The sequence below is a fragment of the Odontesthes bonariensis genome, chromosome 21 (assembly GCF_027942865.1).
Source record: "Odontesthes bonariensis isolate fOdoBon6 chromosome 21, fOdoBon6.hap1, whole genome shotgun sequence".
Lineage (NCBI taxonomy): Eukaryota > Metazoa > Chordata > Actinopteri > Atheriniformes > Atherinopsidae > Odontesthes > Odontesthes bonariensis.
Genome location: NC_134526.1, coordinates 24,087,380 through 24,103,416, shown reverse-complemented (window position 1 = coordinate 24,103,416; position 16,037 = coordinate 24,087,380). Strand labels below are relative to the sequence as shown.

The 16,037-nt window shown below is 42.3% G+C and overlaps 2 protein-coding genes across 2 annotated transcripts; one reads left to right on the top strand and one right to left on the bottom strand.

Annotated features, from left to right (window-relative positions):
• Positions 1 to 3,964: 3,964 nt before the first annotated feature.
• Positions 3,965 to 9,075, top strand: LOC142371263 (epithelial membrane protein 1). Its single transcript, XM_075453894.1, has 5 exons — positions 3,965 to 4,053; positions 5,644 to 5,731; positions 6,221 to 6,329; positions 6,786 to 6,926; positions 7,028 to 9,075. Exons 2-5 carry the CDS (start codon positions 5,654 to 5,656, stop codon positions 7,186 to 7,188), a joined length of 489 nt encoding a protein of 162 aa, XP_075310009.1. The 5' UTR covers positions 3,965 to 4,053; positions 5,644 to 5,653; the 3' UTR covers positions 7,189 to 9,075.
• Positions 9,076 to 9,167: 92 nt separating this feature from the next.
• Positions 9,168 to 14,931, bottom strand: gsg1 (germ cell associated 1). Its single transcript, XM_075453139.1, has 5 exons — positions 14,637 to 14,931; positions 11,483 to 11,530; positions 11,215 to 11,379; positions 11,003 to 11,114; positions 9,168 to 9,788 (listed from the first exon to the last, which is right to left on the bottom strand). The coding sequence occupies exons 1-5, from the start codon at positions 14,929 to 14,931 to the stop codon at positions 9,323 to 9,325; spliced, it is 1,086 nt and encodes a 361-aa protein (XP_075309254.1). The 3' UTR covers positions 9,168 to 9,322.
• Positions 14,932 to 16,037: the final 1,106 nt, after the last annotated feature.

Here is a 16,037-nt window from a genome sequence, read left to right as displayed (position 1 = left end):
GAAGGGAGTGCCGTTACACATTGAATGGCTGAATGCATATGAATATATGGCAAACCTTGGGTTAACTCACTTGTAAGGTGGCGTCGACACTCCCCAAGCACAAGCAGGTCCAACCACATTCTCTGTTTTCGCGCACGCCTTTTTCTCAGCCGGCCTCCGTTGTGCGGTTTTCCACACTACATCCTCTGATTGTGGATCACGCCAAGTTGCGGTTACAGAAGCATCACTGCGTAGTTATTTGGTGATTTCTGTATCCGCCATCTAAAGTGACATTGCACATGTTGTTAAAGCTCTGACATGAGAACATGTTCCTGTCTTTCCATGTGTCCAGGGAGTTGTCAATCAGCTTGGGTGGATTTGTTTTTCTTAGTCACAGATCTTTGGCTAGATATCACAGATGTAGAGAGGTTTCAAAAGATTGGGCAATTTCAAGGGATTGAATTTGTTTTCCCATTGGGGTTTGGGTGAGGCATTGAGAGACACATTCAAGGTGTGGTGCCAAAAATAAAAACGGTTATTAACCAAGTTATTTTCTGCCCCTCACTTTTTCTCATTCCTGAAGTCAGATAATGCTGTTTCTTGTGTGGATGCATGCATGTGTCCACTCTAACCACCCCATTAGAATATAGCCACACAAGTAGCCTTAAAGGTCTTTACTGATAGGTCATGTATCACTGAAACCTGTTATTACTCCGCTGACTCACACCTTTGGCTGAGAGAGCCTTACATGATACTGACCAGCTCTTGACTCAGTGGTTTGTTAGTCGTCTGAAGCTCACCTGAATAACATTCCAGCTAATGTTTTCCATGAAAACTTCTGAGACTTTTAGGTGCATTTATTTTCAGAGACATTTTTCTATACTTAGTTGCCCAAGAACAAGGAAGGCACAAAACTTCGACCAATCCTGAAGCCTCTCAGCTCCTCATCGACAACTTCACACTCCAATCATGAAGTCACCTCGGAACAGGATTCAAACGTGGACACAGACACTGTGCTTCGAGCTGTGGGTGGTGGCTGATCGGTGTTACCGTACTGCACAGTGTCAACCGTCACACTGATTTACAATTGCATGTCAAGCGCTTTTACTACTTAAGAGACACATAATCTGCTTTCACTTCTGACATTTATCTCTAATTTACTGTCCAGCTACCTTTAGAGCTTATGTTTTACCACATTATCACCATTTTTTTACCATGTGGGTTTATACAATACTTTGCCAAAGACTTGAGACGCCCCTCATTTCTCTATATTTTGCTGTAGACATTTTTAAATCCAGGTTAAAAACATTTCTTTTCTCATGTGTCTATGCATGAAATCTACACGATATCTTTTAATTTACCTGGACTGTTGCTTGTTTTTAAATTCATTTAAATTATTTTATTTGTTTCTCTTTATATTCTTTTATGTATTTTTAATGCTTCTTATAGTCCCTGCTGCAATGCTTTTATTTTATGTGAAGCACTTTCAATTGTTTTGTACATGAAATGTGTTATACAAATACATTTGATTTGATTCAAAGGAGCCAGACTTTAGTGTAGTTTTTTTTAAAAATTGGTCTAGGCCAGTAGCTCTCCAGGCAAGGTAAGTTCTTCTTTGAACATTGGCTGCTTTTTCACTCATGTTCAGTCCAGTCCTTGTACCTGACCGTTTTTAGAGGGAGTGTTTTTCTTTTTTCATTAGTTTTTTGTTAATCCATTTAAAGCTGAACTATGAATCATTCAAAAATAAAAAAAAAAGGCACCTAACTCAAGAGATGAACTAGTGTTGTGTCAGCACATGACAAACAACTTTATGAACCATTCCATTTTATCCATAGCTTTTCTTCAGTTGTCTTTGAAATATGTCAAAGATAACACAGTTAGACAGACATTAAATCGTATTTTTTACCAACAAGGTCATTCCCAAAGAGCTATTAGCCCATAATTTGATTTATATCCACACGAGCAGTGTGTCCTTAAAAAAAAAGAGGAAACTGAACAAATGCAGGACAAAAGAAGAAGTGACAGGTCTAAAAAAAACCAAAAAACTATCTACCGCAGATGACCAGTATCTGAAAGTGATGTCCTTAAGAAATGGGAAATAAGAGCTGACACGGAACCCGAGAGATGCATCTAACCCTTCAGTTGATCCATCTTCTAATCACCGAGGCCTCATCAGAAATGGGCTCCATGGAAGGGTGGCTGTCAAGAAGCCGTTCTTAAGGAAGGGAAACAGGGAGAAAAGGCTGAGGGATGCCAAATGGCACGAGAAGTGGACTGAAAATCAGTGGTAACAGGTCTGTTGGAGGGATGAATCCTCCCCAGAGACCGGACCTCAACATTATTGAAGCAGTGTGGGATCATCTTGACAGAGAACGGAACAAAAGGCAGCCGACATCCAAAGAAGAGCTTTGGGATGTCCTTCAAGAAGCCTGGAGAACTATTCCTGAAGACTACTTAAAGAAATGACAGAAAGCTGGTCTAAGAGGGTTTAGGCTGTGTTGAAGAATAAAGGTGCTAGGAACAAATATGGACATTCAAACTTTTTAGAATTGTACAAATTTATGTTTTTGCCTGGTATACTGCACCTATCTCCTGTTTGTTACTGGCAACATAGCCTTTGAATAAATAAGGGGTGAATCAGGATTTTTGATCAGCTGATGTCCCAGCTGCCTCCACTGGACACACGTCAGCGACCTTCAAGTGCTTTCATTTAAACTGACATTTAAATGACTTTTACCTCTTCCACAATAACTGACATGCAGAGACCTATTTTAAAAACATCATCTGATTGTAATAGGTAAACATTAACTGCCATTTTAGTTTTGACATCTTATATGTTTTTGCACTTAAACCTCCCCAGACTTCCTTGACATATACTCGCAGAATGCAGTTTGTTTTTTTTCCTCCCGCCAAGCCATTCTGAATGAGTGCAGCAAAGAAACTGTATCAAATCTGAGGTTGACACTAGACAGCACTGGCCTCTTTAAAATCAATCTACGGCATCTCGACTAGATGTGATTATATATAATCTGTCATCTGTACTCTGCCCCAGTCAGGTCCGATTTGACACAGGAATTCCTCCACATCTTCGAAGGCTACGACAAACAAATAAATGCTTGTATTTGTTAGTGTGTGTGTGATATAATCTCAGTAGATAAAGTTAAGGTTGTCCAGAGGTTTACCCGCTGAACTTTAATCCATATGATGTGCTGCACGTGATGTGAGAAGCAGATGACTTTGACTCACACAACAGATTTGGACCAGCAATGAGAAAAAGTGATGGGAAATAATTTCATGAATTTGCAGCAGTGTGAAAAATCTCAAACCCCTCAAATTCTGATTGACTCTTTCTTCCTCTTTCATCTTATGAGTTGCACTCATACTCCCACCAACTCGTCCCTTGACGGCAAGCAACAACATTCCTTCATCCTGAAGCATCTTCCTCTGGAACAAAAGCGGGAAAAGCAGGAAGGCGGTGACCAGGAAGAAAGTGAACACGGTTGGTTGTATTTGCCAGTGTTTATGTGCCTAAGTTTGCCCCTCTGTGTACAAGTTACACACAGCAACAGCGGTGTGATTGTGATTAGGTTGGCCCCAGTCGGTTGCCATGGCAGCATGTGTGCAGACGGTGTCAATAAAGTCCAATGTTTTAGGAGTTCCCCCCTTCAAACCCCAGTGAGTCACCAGCTGCCCTCCCAGAGTAAATCAACATCGTCAGCTGATTGACAAAGACATGAGCCACCAAACACAAAGGAAGAATCTGAACGTTTGAGCTTTGTGTGTGTGTGTGTGTGTGTGTGTGTGTGTGTGTAAAGTAGAGAAAAAAAGAGTGATGGGCGGGGAAAAACAGTGGAGTAGGAGGAGGTGGTAAAACAACCCACGGGAAAAGAGGCACAGATTATGTGATCAAGCAAGCAAGAGGCTTGTCTGGGGTGTGGACTTAGAAAGTGGGCGGGGCAAAAGTGGGCGGATGGGTTGCTTCTTGTGTTTGTGCATTTAGACCCGAGCCTGAAATTAGTATCATTGAGAGCAGGAGGTATTTGACTCGAAGAGACCCACGGCCAACTAACAGTAAGTAAAATATTGCCCTCTTGCTTCTTCTTACTATCTGTTCATTCTGACTTTATTGCTGCTGCTGTTCAGAATGCTTACAGGGTGACATCTGAACAGACTTTATCCCGTGGAGTTAGTATTTCTTAGCACGTGTACAGTTACTTCTTCGCCTTCACGGGCTTTACTTTTCTTCTCAGTTGGAGCAGCTCTCTCATTTCTGGAGAGGTTCAGTTTTCAGATGCGTTGGTACCAGCAGTCATGTATCTGCTTTGAATGCACGGGACACAGTGCTCCCTTTTTAGGTTTTTAAAAACTTTTCTCCAACATGAATTCCATTTTGTGCGATGGAAAAAAAAAATGCAACTTTAATGCCAGATTTGAAAGTCCATGGAACAGTTGACAGGGCTGTGTAGCTTTTGGAGGGTGTTGGATCAATCTTTTCCACAAGTGTGTTTTGAATGAAGTAATCAGTTTAGCTGTTTGTCTTCCTGCCCAGATGTTCTCCACTGAAATGTTGGGTTACCTGGTGAAAGCCATCTTAAGAGAGCATGCGTATTTTAGCTCGTATAGTGACTCCGGCTGAAATGGCACGCAACAAATATTTAACGGAATTATCCTGCTAGTTGTGCGTGTTGGAAGCAGATGAAAGGTGAGGGGAAAAGTTGCAGGTCTGATCACCGGTGCTCCATTTCTTTCTATGTAAAACTGGGCGTTAGTGACATGGAGCTGGCAGAATGCGTTCGTGCGCACCCAACCCTCCACCACTCCTTTATGGAGGAGAGAACAAGCACATTCCAAATGTGTCTCCGCCCTTTATCTCACCCAGTCCGGTCTCGGTACCGGATCGAACCAAACACAGTTCACTTATAGATAAGATTCCCTACTGCTACTGATTCTCTAACTGAGCTGCGGTTATTGTCTAACGCTGCGTAAAGTTACAGGCGTGGCGCCTTAAGGTGAAAACAGTGGCAAACGGTTATTTAAATTAGTCCTGATCCTTTTTTCTTCTTCTTCTGGAGACAAGCTTGACTGACAGCAGTCATTTCAACTAGTAACTCCAACAGTGGATCAGGTTGGTGGGGGGGGATTAGCCTGCATTCTCCACAGTTATATCAGGGAGTGGCAGGTTTCCGGCAAGCTGCAGACAAGCCCAAACACATCTACCTGTCATCAACTTCACTCCTCTCCCTCACCCTGCCTATTGACGGTATCCGTTTGCCTTTAAACCGACTTTGCTTTGCTGCTTTCTTTCTGCACAATGATCCATCAGCACCTCTGCATTAGTTCAGCATCCCCTCTCAATCTCATGATCATTATCCTGAGCTCTCTTTGCAGGAATTTTACATGGCAGTGCCTGTAACTCAAAGTAATTAGAAGTGGGAAAGCCACACCCAGAGTGGATGCCAGGTTTTAGCCTTCATTCGGTACTGTGAATGAGCCTGTGAAGTTTTTTTTAATTTATTTTTCCCAACCCAAGCAAGTTTGCTGATTGTTCACCCATATCACCTGACTGTCTGTTTTTAGTCCTTTATTAGTTAGATTCGAACCGATCAAAAACAATCTGTGAAGCATGAAAAGAAAACGCATTCTCCCTTCTTCTCTCTCCAGAACAGTCATCATGCTGATTCTCCTCGCTGGCATCTTTGTCCTTCACATCCTAATCATCATCCTCCTCCTGGTGGCCACAATTGACAATGTAAGTAAGGTTAGGGATTAAAATGAAGGTTTTTCTAGCGGCATGACTGCCCAAGCACAATCTCCCACTTCTCATCTGGTTTAAGTGACGCGAGTATCTCATTCATGACACAAAAAGTTACATCTGACGGGTATCTGGCTGCTCGCCTCTGTCATCTCTGGAGGACCACATTGTTGTCGTACCTGGTTGGCAGATAAGCCGACCACACTGTCATCGACTTGCACCACAAAGCACACCAGTACATGCTGCACGTACACATGTAAAATGTATGAGACTCCACCTGAGTTGTAGTGAGCGCATACCGGAGTGATACTTGCTAAATGACGCAGTATTGCTCCTGCTTTGAATTGTTATTTACCTCTAATACATGTGAAAAGGAGTAAACACGCATTTCCCTGCTTCCCTCTTTAAATTTGACTTATTTTGTGCCCCTTTATACTGAATAGATGTTGTGACATGATTTCTAAAGTTGTGTTTTCTTCCCATCAGGCCTGGTGGATGACTGACAGCATGTACACCGATGTGTGGGCCCGGTGGATTTTCCAAAACGGAGCGTGGAATTACACCGACCTCCCAACAGGCTCGCACTATCCAACAGGTGAGCGCCCTTCTGAAGAGGATGAGGAGAAAGCTGTATTTGCTTCTCAGTGAAATGAGGAACAATAGTAATTCCTAATGTTTATCTACTGAAACTCGCATACTGTTGTATAAAGTCAGGGGAAAAGCTTTCACAATCCTCAATTCATAAAAAATGTCGCTCTCTACATGACGGTACCATTGGCATGTTTTTAAATCGTAAAACACTGACATATTTTGAAGTTGAAATTCTTGCCATTCAGCATTGCAGCTCTCTGACTTACGTTTCGGAAGAAACTCTGCCGTGTCGGTGCGATGCCCATCACATCTGTTTCTACTTTTTCCCCTTTCGGAAGATTTAGTCTTGAATTTTGATCCTAACTTACAAGTTGCCGTGGAGCGAGTTGCCTGCTAAATGACTCGGTGTACATGCACAACATTTTCTTCATTGTCTTGCTCTTTCTGGCTCCCCCTGCAGATTACCTCCAGGCAGTGCAGGCCAGCTCCGTGCTTGCGTGCGTATTCTCCATCATTGCTGTCTTTGTGTTTCTGGCTCAGCTCTTCACCCTCCCCAAGGGACAGAGGTTTATCATCTCCGGCGTCTTTCAGTTCCTTGCCTGTAAGTGTTTCTTTGACAGTGTTTTCTGTCATTAGATTTTTTCTATAGCTCTGCATCTTGACAAATAACGACCTTCCTCCTCATTCTGTGCCCTCTGTCAGGCCTGTGCATCATGATCGCAGCCTCCATCTACACAGATCGCTTCCACCTAAATGAGAGTAAGGGTAACTACGGCCACTGCTTCATCTTGGCGTGGATCGCCTTCGGTCTCTCATTCTTCTCTTCCATCATTTACTTTGTGCTACGCAAGAAGACTGCGTGAGGACACTAGATCTAAAAACAGGTTTTTGTAACAGAATGGGTTTGTGTTATATGTGTGTGTTTCAGACATCAGGTTTGAGCTGCTTCTGAAAATACAGCTATAGATGAAGCAGACCTGCTGATGCTCTCAAATATACACAGTTTATTTGCCTTAAAAGGATTTCTTTTTTTTTTCTTTCTTTTTTTTTTATGCGAGGTTGTGTGAAGTACTTGTTTTAATGAGTAATCGGCGTCTTACCTGCAGGAGAGCAGTCAGAGGGCTCTTATAGTCAGGAGAAGGAGAAGATTACCCAGAGGGTGAGCTAAAGCTATTTAGGCGAGGGACACCACATCACTTCTGCCCTTGACAGTTGTTAACTTTGTCTACACTTTCTTAGCCGCAGAAACACCTGCACAATCCACAGTGCTGTGGGCCAGCGTCACAGCAGGGACCGCTGTGCATGGACTCAGTGCGTGTAACTGTCTGATGCAGAAGTTATACGGTGTCCAAAAGCCACAATATAGCATGCGCTCAAACAGCGATGACACATTTGGGGTTTGAGTTGTTTTAGATGTTGGAAAAACTCCCCTTTCTCGTGGCCCCCTTTTTGTGTAGCTTTTCCTTTCCGCTCGCCTGTCAGGAAGCTTTGGATCTGCTCCTCCAAACCGAGAGCGTTCTGACTTGTTTGTTGCAGGTAATGCGCCGACTAGAAGTACTTCATACGACCCTACTTAAAAAAAAATATATATATATATATATGCAAACTCTGTGATTCACGGCTGTATTTGAGTGTATTCTCAACCAGAGTTGGGCTGGATTACTTCAGGGCATCTAAGGAATAAGTGTATTTTTCTTGAAAGCCTTAATGTTTATCAGATGCTAAATTAAGATAAATTCAGATAATAATACTTCATAATGGGGGTACAGTTCAAATATGAACTCTGTGTAACCCAAAGTGCTTTATAGAGCAAAAGCAAGACCAAAGGAAAAAAGTGGTTGGCTCAGTTGTGACATTGTAATTGACTCTTCATACACCATTGATTAATATCAATGTGTGAGTTTGCTGGATTTCCGTAACATAAGCAGCACGTTTCTGAAAGCAAAACCTTTTAAGACACTGAGGTCCAGCTAATTTTTATTTATTTTATTTTAAATGAACATTCCTCAGCTGATGATCCAGTAAGTGTAAACTAATCACATGACACGACAGCGACGGGATCCTGTGTTGATAACGTCTCGGCATCAGTCAGTCGTGCTTTAGTGAAGCATTGCTTTTAACACTTTTTCAATAAAGTATTTCCATCAAGATAAAAAAATATTTCTGTCTCGTAACAAAAGCAAGATGAAGAGTATAGTCTTTGGTCCTTGTTTTATTTTAACTTTGCAATGTACATTTACACCGACGCAAGCGTTACAGGAGGGTGAATTTTTTTAATTTTTTTTTTTTTTTTAATTTAGATATTTTCTGCATCATTTTATTGTTCATTCACCAATTTGGTTTCAAATCTCAGAAATTATGTAAAGTGTGAGGAGGATTAAAGTAATACAGCTGAGCTTGTTTAGTACTTATTTGTTTTTAATATCCATAGTAATGACCTTGAGCCTCTTTATCGTGATCTGTAACATTCACTATTTCCATAAATTAATTAACATCTTTTTTTTTTTTCTGGTTGTAAATCCAACCACATTCTTGTAACGCATCACACAGCGACAGCCTTTCACATCCTCGGCCTCAGCCCTGCGCTGGCGGGGAGGGACAGAACGGCAATTGGCTAGAGATGGAATGTGTAAATATGATTTGTTTCCCATAATGCCCTGTATGTCTGCTGTTTTACTTTTGCTTCCATAATGTGCCATAAATGACAAGTACAGGAATTTTTACAATAATAAAACATGATTTTCATCCAATTATTATTTGTTCCTTCATCTTTTTATTGGCGTTCATATCAGTGGGTCTAAAAACTATCCTCTTGAGGACTCGACTTCATTTAAACTGTCCCATTGTTCGTTTTTTTTTTTTTTAAATGGATGTGATAATGATTACAGCTGACTGCTTTACCTGTATTCAGTGAGTTGTAGGATTGCTGATACAATATCCACTATAAACGCATGACGACGTCATTAAATGGCCGAGTGTAGATCCCAAATTGATGGTTCAAAGTGGGCTGTATTCCTCCTGATCAAAGGGAGTCTCTCTGTGTCCCGGCAGTGTGATGTGGATGGAGGGAGCATTCGACGGAGATGTGGAAGGAAGGGACAGGCGGTGGAATGGGGATGCAGGTGCTGGGTGGGTTGGGGGAGGGGGGAAAGAGTCGGAGTGCTTTAGAGGAAGGGAATGGGAGTGGGTGAGCCTTGGAGAAGGTTGTGGCGATGCTGCAGAGGGGGGCTCGTAGTAAGGAGACAAGTGAGAGATCAGCGGGGCAGACAAGGGTGAGGGAAGCGCGACGGTTGGGTTTGGAGGGGTATAATAAGGAGCTGGGGGCGGGAGGCCCACAAAGTTAAAACTGCAGGGGTTGAGAGCGGAGCCACGCCTGGGACCCACCATCAGGACCTTTTTGGTGTAGTTGTTCAGGGTGGACACACCGGCCGCCATGCAGGCGGTGAAGGCGAGCCAGGCCACACTGACAGAGAGGGAGAACCAGAAAGGGGACAATTAAACATGTTCGTTTGTGGATTCATATTTGATTTATTCAAAAGACGACTTGAACGAAAATGCAAGAGGTTGGGAAGCTTTAGGACTTTGACTTTATCTTTTATTTTAGCTTGGAAGCTCACCAGGCCCTGCTTTTCTGACACTGTATAACACACTCAAGCTTCTCCTGGAGGATCTAGAGGCGTGTATATATATATATATATATATATAAGATCCTGAACTGAAATTTCTCCACTCGAGGCAGAGACTCATCCTTGACCAAGAGGAAGCAGACCATCTTTTTAAGTTAAGAATAATATCCTTTGATTTGAAGGAGCATTCATCTTGGGCGCTTCACACTTAGCAAACGAAACGAACCAGTGCATGCTGAAGGTCATGGCTTGAAGAGGCCAACGCAACTAAATCATTCCCACAGCAGAAATGCCTCCCCTGTGTCTCAGAGCAGACACCATCCTCTTCCCTTCAACGCCTTAAGCTCCAGTCCATGAACACCACAGACTGGATCAATCACAAGTGGCAGCCCTGCCAGCCGACACTCACCTTAAACAACAAACTTTTAATTAAATCCGGTTGATAAGATCACGTTTTTTTTGTGAAGCATTTACACATCGTTTCTAGTAAGGCTGCCATCTTGTGAATTTTTTTTTGGAAACGTGCCATTCTCACGTTTTCTCTTATAAAACGTCCAGACAGATGGGTCTCTGTACCCAAAGGTACAGCTGTCAGTAGAGTACCCTGTGAAGCACAGAAATGGTTTTTAATATAATTAGGCTGAGTAACAAACCATAATAACATCACTGCTCTCTCCTCTCTGCCAGTGAAAGAACATGACCAGAAGCAAAAAGGTGTCTATCAGAGCAGACCTTTTCTGACAAAAGGCCAATAAGTTGGTTTCCTGTTAAGAGCAGCACACAGCACAGTATATGGTAGTGTGTGAGGAGCATGGCATTTCCAAAATTTAATTTCTGGCTCTTACAGCAATGCTGTGCTGCAGCCTGCGCTCAAATTGAGGAGCGTTTGCACATAATTAACATTCAGCGTGCCAACTTTCATTATTTCTAACTCATCCCTGCTCAACCAACAAGTTAGGTTACAGCACAATATGCGAGTTCTCGCTATCTGAATCCTTGTGGTTCAGAGCAGTTTTAAACATTATGAAACATGGATGTCAAAAGAACTCACTAGAATGCCCAGGAGTAGCCATAGCTGTGAGGTTTAAAGTCCTCTGGTCCCATTGAGGCAGTTGTCTGAAACACCTGCATGAACATCATGTGACCCACCATCCCAAGCAGCCCTGAGAGGGAACAGGGAGAAAGCAATTTAAATGAAACTGCTAATCATGCCGATCTTACTAAACGTGCATCAAAGTCACTCTGTAGGAAAAACGGCTGTACCTCCCAAGACTGTGAAGATAGCAGCAAAAGCATTGAGCAGCTGGCCCCAGCGCACCGTAGAGGGGAACCAGGCCCTGATGCACAGCTGCACAGACAGCAGCATGCAGCTGATCAGCAGCAGGCCAATATACCCAAGCTCCAGCGACAGTGACAGCCACATCATTGCTGTGGAGAGAGGAGCAGACGCAAGATGATTAAAATGGATCTCAAACGATCAGGAAACCAATGAGAAAATGAAAAAAATACCCACAAAAAAGGGGAAATGTACCTTTTTCTGATCCTGGAGTCAAAGTGTAAAACCCTCGACACCTTTCCTCTAAAAGCGGAAAGAAAAATCCAAAATCAGAATTCAGAACGGCTTCTCTTTTCTCAAGATTAACTGAGGCTAAATATTGTGTTAGAAGCCCGAGGCACCAAAAGTGCTTTCATTGCCAGAATAAACCTGATAGGAGATAAGAGGATTTGTTTGCTTTAAATCTGGGAAGATAACAGCTGTAGAAAAAATACTAGCTGCTCCACACAATGTGACAATGCTTTGTTTTTTATTTTAAAAAAACTAAAATTTTTTCTAATTTCCAATTTGAACCTGGCAACATCATTTCTTATTTCAACAAACTACACGCAGTTACGCACAAACAAGCCCACGCACACTCCAAATGAGAAAAATAATATATCAATCTCTTTCAGCAGTCCCTTAAGCTTCTTTATGACTTGATTGCCAAACTGTTTACGTGTCAGCTCCAATAATCCGTATATGGCTCTTAATTAACTCAAAGCTGAGACTTAAGAACACAGATGCAAATGAAGAAAACATTTCACCCCCTGACCCTTCACGAGCAGCATTTAGAGGAACATGCGGTTTTGTTTATGCCTGTCGAGTTGTTTTCCACACATATGGAGACTGGTCTTCTTTGGTTCCTATTTTTGTTCCAATTGGATGTGTTTGCTTATTGTTGGAAACATGGAGCTTTCACAGCCACCCCACTAAAATGTGTTATTCATTCATTCATATGCTTTCAGTCATTGCAGTGTGAAATGGTAGTTATTGGTATGTAAATTAGCTACAATTTCAGCACACAAAAAGCATCCATTTGCCAGTAGTGACAGTTGAGCCGAAATCTCATGATCACACTTTTTAAATCTTTATAGCTCACTAAAGTTTCCTTTTTTCCTTTACAAATGTCCAGAATTTCATCATTAGCTTTGATTTGTTGCCCCGTCTGTGTTCTCCTGATGAATTTTGACTCCGGATTAAGTTCTTATTTTGGTCTCTGCCAACCCTATGGAGACTCCGGACTCTAGCTGCTGAATGGTCCACAGTATTCACCAGCTAAATCCCTACTTTGAGTTTGAATACATTTGAAAGGACCAGCATACATTAATCAATATAAAGATATGTTGCTGTTGAGGTCTAAAGCAAAAATGATTTCGAGTTCCACATTACAGAGTAAAATTGTCAAAAGAATAAGAAAATAAAAGAGGAAGTACAAAAAAAAGCATTGAAGAAAGAATAAACAAAAATGGAAAATAATCTATTAAACTAACATGCCTTTTGAAAGTAAGAGGTACAACAACAAAAAAAGAGCTGAAGCAACATGTTGCAACTAACTAGGTCAATTGACAACAGGTGAGTAACATCACTGGATATAAAAAGAGCACCTTAGAGAGGCAGAGTCTCTCGGAAGTGAAGATGGGGTTCAGCAGTCCGCAAATAGCTGCATCTACAAATTTTGGAGCAATTTCAGAAAAATGGTCCTCATTGTAAATTGTGAGGACTTTGAAATATTCCATGACATACATTACATAGTAACATCAAAAGATTCAGAGAATCTGGAGACTTCTCTGTGCACAAACGACACAGTTGAAAAACCGACCACACAGCTTGTTATCGGCGTTCAGTTCAAAAGCCTGCATCACCGATGGCGTGGGGGGGGGGGGTACATTAGTTCCTACAGAAGTGAAAACCTACATATCCGGAAAGGCACCAGAAACACTAAACTCTATGTGCTGGTTTTAGAGCAACATATTTTCCCGTCACGGAGAGCGGTGTTTTCAGGACTGGCTTTGCATATTTCAGTAAGATAATGCTAAAACACGTACTGCGTCTGTTACAACAGCATGACTTTGAAGTAGAAGAGTCCATTTGCAGGACTGACCTGCACACATTTAAAACATTTGGTGCATCTTGAAACACACAAATCGACAAAGAAGACCCTGGACTATAGAGCAGCCAAAATCAAGGAAATGGGACACCATTCCTCTCCCAAAGAAAGAGGATGCTACACGGTGGTAAACCTGCACCTGCCACAACTTCTTTGAGATGTGTTGCTGCCATCAAATTCAAGTTCAATTATAGACCCCTTAATACTTTTCATGAAACTGTCATACCTTTAGATTTTTTAATTGTTCAAACTGTGAAGCAAATTTTGGTTTATGAGATCTGCAAGATATTTCATTCTGTTTTTTTTTGTGACATTTTAAGTCCCAATTTTGTCATTTGTTCGCTTATTCTTTTTCCTATTTTTTTTTCTTTTTTGGTTGAAGTTTTATTTTCAGGAACAGTTTAGGTTTTTTCCCCCCTTCTCTTTACTTCTGAAGAGTTCAGACAAACTTCTGTGGCAGGTGTGTTGCGTGGCTGTGTTCAGGATTAGTTCCTTCTTTACCGATTAAAGCCTATTATTAAATATGGTCGACAGTATTTAAAAAACCTCCCTAATAATCCAAGTCTCCTCCGGCATTTGCACACTCGCACTAACCACACTGGATTTTTTTTGGGTAATCCTTCCAATATCATTCACTCTCAGTTTATACAATCAGTTGCAAATCAGCTGCGATTGAGTCTGTGAAAACCGAGTGAATCCTGTTAACCTTTGGCTCTCTGGAGTTTAATCCATAATTGAATCCTGCTGCTGAAGTCTAAATCTGTGCGAGCAGAACACACACTGATGGTAATCCTCTTTGGGCTGAGCACATAACCTCACACACTCACAATCACACATATATTGTAAATGAAGACACTGGATAGCTTAGTTTACCCACTGCCTTCCTGTGGCCCATTTCATCTTGGCACTGGTTCCCCAGTTATGGTGTGTTTTATTACTCCCACAGCGCGATAAGCCCGTGTGATGAAGGGCATTCTGATAAAATCTCCTGCAATGACACTGATTACATTTTACAAGCATTGCTGCATGTGTTTCTCATCATAATCTTTAGATTTCTTTGTATAAATCCAGTGTTTTCCCATTATTCATTTCCTCTACCTGTATAATCCCTCCCAGGCTCGCTGGTGGCACATCTGAGCTTTTCTGAGAAACCCAGCAACCTTTGTCCTTCAACCCCTGGTTGGGATCGTGATTTCTCTTGTTGAGGCACAACAGAGCAAAAACCTACTTCTGCTTATTTTCCCCTCCTCTCTTTCTCACCCCATTCGTCTGCGTAGATGTTCTCTTCGCAGATGAAGAACAGGCCAGTGTGAAAGGTGGGGAACACGAAGCGGTCATCCCCGGTCTCCCAGTAGAACTGGATGTTGGAGGAGTTGGACAAGCCTGGAACGGGGATGCAGTTGGTGTGCTTGGTTGGCGTGCAGAGCGGCTTGGGCACCTTCTGTTTCCCCACGCACCAGAAGGAAGACACGAGGGCCACGGTGCTGAGGAGGAGAGACACCACTGTCTGGAAGAAGGAGAGGGACGGGGAACGCACCCTCTGCAGGAATGCCATCGTGCAAGGCTTAAATGAGGGCTTGGGCTGATGGGGGGGAATCGGGGTGGAAATAAGATTTCTTAACGTCAGTAAAGATGTGAGCTTCTTCATTTAAATACAAAAGTGTAGGACAGAGAATGTCAATCTATCTGCGTGTCACTAAGAATACCAGCAGCGGGTTATTAGTTTCCAAGGCGAAGCAGCTTTGCACAAATGCCTCTTGATGAGTGAGGCGGAGAGCCGGCAGTTTATCATCACTAATAACATTTAAAGAATAAAAGACTGTGACAAAAACCCACACACCGCTGGTAATTGGTAGCAAGACAGATAGCTAAATCAGGGGAAAATGAGTGAAGATTCCTGTCACCATGGAACCTCTCCAGGAGACAAACACAATAAATCAGAGCACTTTATGTCAAGCGGTTAATTAAATTTGAACAATGGAGGGGAGGGGGATAAAAAAGAAAAAGAATACTTACTTTGTCCTTAACTCTTTTTTTAGAGTAAAGTGCAGAAGGTGAAAGAAGAATCTCCCTCTGCCGCGCTCAGACTCCGCTCCCCCTTTCCCTTCCTTCTTCATCGGACGGTGAGAGTGATGGAGGATTTTGGCCGTCACACTGACCTCTGCGGGCCGTGTGACCGTCACTCCTTTATGATCCCATCCCATAATCAGGCCCAACTGTGAGCATATCACACGCACCCGCGCACATCCTCCGCTTTAATCCAGCCTTATAAATCCAAAACAGACAGCTCTGTTCCATCTGTTTTCATTCCTAGACTGATTTTGATGCATTTCATTTACCCTCCCCCGCCCCCCCTTCTCCAAATGATTTCGAGCCTGTAAAAGTGTGCATTGTTGTTAGATGCGACCTTGAAACAGTAAATGAAAACCACACACACACACGAATACATGAACAATATTGCTTTGCAATATTTTGACCCTGCAGTGCTCTGTGGAGCTCTTGGGTGGGTTATTCATAACCAGCATTCAATAACAATTTACTTCTGAGGTCTTAAACTGCCAGACAACAACAGCTGGTCACTTCTAGACAAAGGAAGAGCTACATCTCAGACTCTACCGGCCTCAGTTAGCATGTTGAAAGTTAATGACGGTACAGACAGTT

Excerpts from the sequence above, each read along its gene's own strand:
- gsg1 (XM_075453139.1), bottom strand. The coding sequence starts at position 14,931 with ATGGCATTCCTGCAGAGGGTGCGTTCCCCGTCCCTCTCCTTCTTCCAG. Across the intron at positions 11,115-11,214 it reads TATCTTCACAGTCTTGGGAG|GGCTGCTTGGGATGGTGGGT; the intron begins GTACAGCCGTTT and ends GTTCCCTCTCAG. Across the intron at positions 9,789-11,002 it reads GGCTACTCCTGGGCATTCTA|TGTGGCCTGGCTCGCCTTCA; the intron begins GTGAGTTCTTTT and ends CCTCTCTGTCAG.
- LOC142371263 (XM_075453894.1), top strand. The coding sequence starts at position 5,654 with ATGCTGATTCTCCTCGCTGGCATCTTTGTCCTTCACATCCTAATCATC. Across the intron at positions 5,732-6,220 it reads TGGTGGCCACAATTGACAAT|GCCTGGTGGATGACTGACAG; the intron begins GTAAGTAAGGTT and ends TCTTCCCATCAG. Across the intron at positions 6,330-6,785 it reads AGGCTCGCACTATCCAACAG|ATTACCTCCAGGCAGTGCAG; the intron begins GTGAGCGCCCTT and ends CTCCCCCTGCAG.